General features: G+C 32.9%; 1 protein-coding gene across 2 annotated transcripts in view; it reads right to left on the bottom strand.

Moving 5' to 3' along the window:
• Nucleotides 1-46: 46 nt before the first annotated feature.
• The window catches only part of LOC117171314, a 14,781-nt gene continuing 6,797 nt past the window's right edge, over nucleotides 47-8,030 (bottom strand). Inside the window, exons 3-5 of one of the 2 annotated variants that reach the window (XM_033358502.1) lie at nucleotides 2,718-3,001; nucleotides 2,539-2,624; nucleotides 47-2,460 (exon numbers count right to left, since the gene is read on the bottom strand). In XM_033358502.1, coding sequence (XP_033214393.1) covers nucleotides 609-1,283 — 675 coding nt within the window. In that variant the 5' untranslated portion in view covers nucleotides 1,284-2,460; nucleotides 2,539-2,624; nucleotides 2,718-3,001 and the 3' untranslated portion in view covers nucleotides 47-608. Of the gene's footprint in view, nucleotides 2,461-2,538; nucleotides 2,625-2,717; nucleotides 3,002-6,011; nucleotides 7,740-8,030 lie in introns of those variants that run through there. The other variant, XM_033358501.1, reaches the window with a different exon arrangement.

The following is an 8,030-nucleotide window of genomic DNA, read 5'->3' as shown; positions in this document are numbered from 1 at the left end:
GAATAAAAATAAATACGAAAAATGAAAGTAAAACCAATTTTTTTTCGTATCAGTTATATTTTTAGTTTTCGTAAAAATACAAAGACGCTTAAACTATGCTTAGAAATAAGTGATGTATCATCTTGATAGCTACCAAGAAATGCATTTATGTCGTTTGTATTTATACTATCTTAAGTTTTGGAAGCACGTAATAGTGTATCCAGTTTCATGTATCTTAGAATAAATAAGTATTTAAAAAATCTATCACGTGTACGCCTATTTACAGAATTCTTAACACATTCTCCAACTAATTCTTCAGCCGTCTTTATAAGTTCATTCTTTAAAAAATCGAGTCTTATAAACTTATTATCATTCACGCAATATATCCACATCCAATAAAAGTAATAAATACTAATCGTTCGCCTAATTTATTATGCTATCACTTTTCTTATATAAATGTTAACTTATATTCTTCTATTTCATTTAAAGAATTCTGTGATGCTCTCAACTACATTTTACCCACACGTGAAACTGATTGCAGAATCAAGTATCATTTACAATATTAATTGGAAATGGATTACAAAGGGCCAGTTTTGCCATCTATACCCTATCTCACTTCCATAGTATTCCTAAAGCAACGAGAAAATAGTCTGCACAAAGCCTCTGAACGAGAGATCTTTCCAATCTAAGAGAAGATTTTCGAGGGCTTTTCGTAAGACTAATTCACGCTTTTTTTTTGCCTTGGTGTTTCTTGCCAATTTCTTGCGCCTTTTCTTGCCTTCGATTGCAGCAGCTTCATCTTTAGGAGTCATGACAGGCGGCTTCGTTAAAATACTTGCGATAGCTTTCGCTGCCATGTTATTGGCTGCGGCAATGGCAGGATAGGAAGCCAAGATCTTTGTAAAAGCATCCGTTGTAACTTGTTGGGTTATCACCGGCAAGGCTCGCTCTTCGGAAATGGAGTCGTCGCTCAAAAGACCCTCAGAATCGGTAGTCACTGATCGCGCTACCTGTGTGCTCTTTGACTCAGGACGAGCGGCCTCGACTTTCACAGGCAATGGTCCCAAGCCATAAAGGTCTGAAGGCTTATCAGAAGACACAGACCGTGAAACTCGAGTGTTCATCGACTCCGTAGCAACGGCCTCTAATTTCACGGGCAACAGTCCCAGCGCCTGAAGGTCTGAAGATGTTTCGGAAGACACAGAGCGTGAAACTCGGCTGTTCATCGAGTCAGGAGGAACGCCCTCAAGCTTCACAGGCAACAGTCCCAAAGCATGAAGGTCTGACGGCTTATTAGAATCCATCGTCTCGATTTAAAAAAAAACGCGCCGGGTAAATGTTCAACACCCGGAAAGACTCGGTGTTCACAAACGAATTGAAAGTTAATTCCCCTTAATTTTATTCTAAATTAAACTGAAGATATATGTCACGAAACCGCGAAAGGAGATTTCCTGCCAAACTTGGCCAAGAGTCTCGATGGCACCTGGGAAATCAAACGCACGCTCTTTTTTTGCTTTTCTTACACGAGCGTTTGGTCTTTTTCGCTTTTTCCGAACAGCCTGGGTTTTAACAGTTTCCGTTAGCAAAGGGGGATCGCGAATGACCACATGATCGGTACTTTGAAGAATGTCAGACTTGAGAGCTGCGGGAACAGGAAATGTTTCTGGTACCGGAGGAGGTACTTCACGAGCAACAGCAAGAGCGAGTAAGCGTTTACATCGACGTAATCGACAATTTTTTCCAGGACGATTTTTTTTAACAGTCCCGGTTTTGATGGTTTCCGTTAGCAACGGGGAATCGCGAATACCCTCACGATAGGCAGTTTCGGGATTTACAGACTTGATAGTTTCCGCATTCAGGATCTGGGATTCCTCATCGTAAAATGATATCGGAGAATAGCCAACAGAATTGTGAACAATAATCTCAAGATCATTAGTCTCAAGCTTTGAAAGTTCAGTCTTCGCCGATTCGCTAGAAAAGGCTCCAGTTCCTGGGGAACTATCAAAGTCTGCAGGTTTAGGCGTCATTTACTCAACGCGAGAAAAAAGGGATCGTCCGAAAGGTTCGGTATTTGTAAGTGAATGTAAATGGGTCTAACGACCGGTAGTCACGAACCTGAAAGGTTCGGTATCCACCGGCTGAACGCAACTCAAAATGAATGACATGAAAAGAAAAATATGATCAAAAGCAGACTTGAGAGGCCGCGGAAGAGAGGAAGTACACTTTTTTAAAAACTACTGCTCACTAATTATCAATAAAAAAGTGTTTAAACTGAAGAAATATTAAAGGATCAGATAAATAAATATTAATTTAAAGAAGTCTTCACTCCAGTAGATAATGTGTTTCTCATTTTATGGTGCACTTTATGGTCCTTTTCAGAATTTAGTTCTAGATTTCAAAAAAAATCCAAAAGTCCTTTTTCTGGATGAGATTTTACTGTGTATAGATGTAGCAATCTCAAACTGAGTCCCTCGTCATTTTCTTAAAGAACGAAAATTCTAATTAATCACAAGTTATAGTCGAAGTACACGATTAGATAAAGCAATATAAATTCCTTACCAATTAAACGATTATAAGGTGTTCCATACTCGAATGCATAAGCATTTTGATCACAAATGCTGATAATTTTTAACGTCAACATGTATCTAAAACATAACAAACAATAATAGTGAATAAAATTGAGGTTATGTTTAGTTTTGTAATAGTTGGTTTATGAGATTTATGATTACTCTACTCACAATAAATTTCTGGTGTAAATCATAAAATTGTCCATAATATCACATAACAATCTTAAAGTTATTGATCCATCACAGTACCGAGAATTCTAGTTTACATATTTAGTACTGTCCTCCAAAAACGTACTGCCTGTTTGCATCGTTAAATTTCAGCTGATTTCAGCGAACTGCATTCCACAAGCATTTGTGCAGGGACGTGGTGTCAGGTACTAGCGCGCCTCGTCTTATTGATTTTCTCATAATATCAGCATGTCAGATATTTAAAAGTTAAATAAGCCTCATTTAATCTTGAATAAATATTTAAGTATTTAATGTTAATATTTTATCAGTGTAATCCAAAAGACTCGAATAAATTTTTCTTATAGACAATTTCCAACGCAACGCCCCTGATGAGACCCCTCCAAAAATAACCGCGAAATTTAAATATTATGAAATTTACCAAATTTAAATTTATTATTTTCTTTTTATTGATATGCTGAAAAAAGGGAATAATAACACAAAACAGATTACAATTTTTTAGTATATATTTGTTTCCATAAATCCTTGTTTCGATTCGACAATATCTTCTGTTCATTCATTGGGTTTGAAAGTCAAAATTTTTGAAAACTAAAAAAAAGGTTCCTAATAGATCAAAAATTCTGGTAAATTTGGCATATGTACAGTTATTTCGAAATCCGGGAACAAAATTTCTTATGAAAATTCAGAATGATAAAACGTTTCTTTGGTTAGAGCTAAAGAAATTTCAGGTTTCATATATTCAGATGTACCAAAATGTGTGTATTTTGCGCAATAAAAAAAAAAACATATTTTTGCACATGTTCAAAAAATGCTACATTCAGCAACAAATTTTCATTTAAATTAAAAATTTTATAATAGTGCTAAGTAATAATAACAGTATGTATACCGAATTTACCATAATTTTTGAAACAACAGAAAACATTTGATTATAAATTTCAAAAATTTGAATTTTCCAATACAAACAACAAACAGAACAGATTTTCCGAACAAACAAAGGATTTACAAGTGAAAAGTTTGTATAAGTGGACAAATTGTTCGGGGTGTTTATAGTCAATCAGAAAAAAAGTTAAGTTCAATTTTTAATTTTTCACGGTCATTTCAAAAGAATTCAAAACCTTGAATGATTTCAAACAATTTTTAAAGATTTAAAGACATTTTAAAGAATGTTTAAAGATTTTTTAAAATTCTGATTCGGAACAGAAAGTTTTGCAAAATAATTATAATTCTGAAAAATCAATAATATAAGCCTTTACTCAGAATTCTCTGTCTCAAAGTCAAAATTATTATTTTTTACGAAAATTTAAATATCAAAATTATAATTCTTGGGTCATAATTCCCTGTCTCAATGTTTAGATTGTAATTCTTTATAAAAATTCCCTGTTCCAAGTCACAATTACATTTATTTCGAAAAGTCCCTTGCCCCAGGTCAAAATTATATTTATTTGCAACATTTTTATTCTGCTTCAGTAATTCAGATCCTGATTTTGAACTAATAGGAATTATAAAAGCTGACGAATTCTGATTTTGAAACAGGATTATTTCGGTAAAATATAAATATGTAAAGTAAACAAAGATAATTTTTTAAAATATAAATAAATAACATATAAAGAATATATTCACTATGTGTAAAAAGGGTGGTGGAATTAAATTAATTAAGGCAAAACAAGCTTCAGAAAATTTTAAAGAGGTAAGTTTCCAATTTTAAAGAATTCTGACTTGAAACAAGGAATTTCCTGTCCCCAAGTAAAAAATATAATGCTTCACTAAAATTCCATGTCCAAAAGTAAAAATTATAATTCTTCACGAAAACTCCCTGACGCAAACTAAAAATTCGAATTGTTAACAAAATTACCTGTTATATTTTTAACCTGAAATAAAAATTATAATTATTTACAGAAATTCCCAATTCTATCTCAGAATGATAATTCTTTTTAATAATTTTTCTGTCCCAAATTCAAAATTATGATTCTTCGAGGAAATTCCCTCTCCTAAAGTTAAAATTAGATTTTTGTACTGAAATTCTATGTCCCAACTTAGATTTATAATTCTTTATGTTTTTTATGTAGTCCCTTACCAAACTCATGATTATAAATCTTTAAAAAATTGTCAATCTTAAAGTAGAAATCATAATTCTTTACTGAAATAACATGTCCCAACTCAGAATTATAATCATATAAAAAAAATACTGTCCCAATGGGTGGGCAAAAGAGTCTTCGCACACCTCTTTTTTTATGACTAATGAAGGTCTTCTAATTTTAATTATGCCAGAGCTAAACCGTTTTCTCCTTAACAAGGCGAATGCTCTCGAAATGATGTATAAAACGAACCCAGGGCGAAGCCAATTTTTCTATACTTAGATATTGCGATAATAGTGTAAATTACAAATGTTTTCTTAACTGTTCAATAAAAACATTTTTGTAGAATATATGCAATTTCCTCAAAATATATATTTAATTTTTATTCTGATTTGCCTACAGATGAGATGTTTTCAAATTTTTACAACTTCCAGTTCTTGCAATTCGATAAGAACATTTTTGCAATTTGTACTTATAAGCTGCTGAGATGTGGTGAAAAAAAGCTTCAAAATTAGCCGAAGAATATTGAAAAATGTTTATTATTTCGGAATTTAATGAAAATTTAAGAAAACATTAAAATTTAAACTATTTTTGCAATATCTCCTTAAAAAATATACAAATTGGCTTCACCTTGGGCTCATTTCATACAAAATACCGAGACCAATCGACCCTTTAAAGAGAATTTTGTTTAGCTCTGGCCTAATTAAAATTAAGAGAGCTTCATCAGTCATTAAGAAATAGGTGTGCGAAAACTTTTTCTCATCCCTGTTTTTTATTTTAAAAATTAGATGATTGTATGCAACTAAGAAAAACCAATTGGTCCCATACATCTTGTCGGTAGTGTATATTGAAAAAATTAATTATACTATCGAATTGTTATTTTCATTTTATTTAATATTTTTATTTACTTTTTATTTTTCTTGAACTTTTGAGAAAAATGTTTAAGATGAAATATTGGTTCTTCAAATTAATGTTCACTTAAAACAAAACGTAAAAAAATTATAACAAGATTTTTAAAATTAATTGGAAAAACTGCCACCTTATATAAATTGATGGCACCCACAAAACAAGTCAAATAAAATCTTGCTAATAAGAATCACTTTAATTTAAAATTGCATTAAATTTGTTTTAGAAAAAAGTGCAGCGAAACATTTTTTAAGAAATTGTAGTTAAGAAAGTAGAGAATATGGAAAATAAAACCGAATTTTTCTCGTATAAAACTTATATTTTAAACTGCTAAAAATACAATGAAGCTTAAACTACGCTTAAACACAAGTGCGATCTCTTTTTACAATTTAAAAAGTACATGGTTGTCGCTTTTAAATATACTACCCTGATTTTAGTAAAGATATACAATAAATAATTATTCAAAAATAGATCAAACGTGTGACTATTTACAAAATTACTTAAAAACGAAAGTTAATGTTAAATTTGACTGTCCAGCATTGACTAAACAATTTCGTGACGTTCCAAAATTAAACCTAACGACATATAAAGTTGGATTCAGGATAAAAAATTTAATTTGAAATTAAGAGTGTAATTTACGACGGAAGATATGACCTTGGATTATCAGTATTTTCCATTGACTTTATCAAACTGAATACTGCAGTATATTTATTTAAAATTTACAGCTATGGGCAATCTCGCTTGATTTCTATTTTTCAACTTAATTCGGTATCTACCAATGAAAAGACAGTCTCCACAAAGCCTCGGAATGAGAGGTCTTTCCACTCTAACATTAGGTCTTCGAGGGCCATTCGAATCTTTCGTTCACGTCTTTTTTTGGCCCGCACGGTTGTTTTTCTGTTAACTTTAGGCTTGGTTTGATTAATAATAGGGCCTGTCTTGACAGACTGAGATGCAAAGAATTTTGCTAAAGTTTCGACTGCCATCTGATTGGTCATCACAGAAGTAACTGGTTTAATCGAAGCTGGTTTAGCTGGAGCTGGTATAATTGGGGCTTGTTTAATCAAGGCTTTTTTAATTGAAGCAGATTTATCGGTCAGAAGACCCCCAGATTCAGCAGCCACAGATTGTGAAACTTGGGTCTTGAACGACATTATTTTGAGCTTATCCATCTGTTCAGTAGCAAGTTTGGCTCTCAACTTGACAGACGGGCTAGTTAAGATTTTTGCGACAGCTTCCGCTGCAATGTTTTTGGCTGTCTTAACCCAAGGTGGTGCAGTCGAAGCGGACCGCTTCCATTTGTCGCAATTTTTGAGAAGATTCTGTGGGACGATTCGTGATACTTGGACGTGCATCAACTCAGGAGGAATACCCTCAACTTTCACATGCGACGATTCCGAACCATTAAAGTTTGATGGTTTATTAACAGGATCCATGTCAATTTCAGCAAAAACTGTGAGCTGAATAAATGATCACGAAACTAGAGGCTTTAGTGTCGAGAGAGAAACATTCGTTTCTAAATGTAAGAAAAGACAAAAGTGACCAAAGTTTGGAACGAGAATGGAGCATATGGTTAAAAATATTTACCAGCTCATACGGCATTTACGAAATGCCAGAAAGAGCCGTCTAGTCAACTGGTGGACCCACAAAAGATTCGGCATATACCAAAACTAGAACGACCGGTGTCCATTAAGAGGACACAACTCAAGAATAACAATTTTTAGGAAAGATAACCTAAAATCAAGAAGTCTTGAGAAAGGCTCAGAAACAGAGATCACTGAATTCAAGGAAGAAACACCAAATTTTAAAACCACAATTAAAGATAATAAATTAAAAAACTAAATAAAATTTAAGAAGAAATCTTCATTCCTGTGGATAACGCAAAAGTTTGCCCTTTTCTGTCACTGTTTCTTTTTACGTGTACCAGTCCAAGGTTATCTCAAAAATAAATCCTAGAGAATCTTTTTTGGGCGATAGTTGATCTGCATCGAAGCTTCGCTCTCAATTTTGAGATCATCTTCGGGTTCTTAAAGAATAAAATGGTAATTAGTTACAAATGCTATAAATTAACACGGTGAGCCTAAATAATTTTCAACCTGAAAGTTCGGGAAATCGACTTTTATTTACAGAATACTTTTTCCTACGCATTTTCAGGGTGATTAATTCTCTTTGCGAAACTCATAGTTTTTCATATCTCAAAGTGGCCACTATTTAACAAAATTTTGTCTCCCGGCTTTCTCCGGGTTCTCCTGATCAATATTCTCAATTTCTCCCGGTTTATAAAAAAATTAACGTTTTTGCGAATCCCACAGCTTTT

The sequence above is a fragment of the Belonocnema kinseyi genome, chromosome 4, assembly GCF_010883055.1.
Source record: "Belonocnema kinseyi isolate 2016_QV_RU_SX_M_011 chromosome 4, B_treatae_v1, whole genome shotgun sequence".
NCBI lineage: Eukaryota > Metazoa > Arthropoda > Insecta > Hymenoptera > Cynipidae > Belonocnema > Belonocnema kinseyi.
Note: the sequence above shows the minus strand (reverse complement) of the source record. Positions and strands in the feature narration are given on the sequence as shown.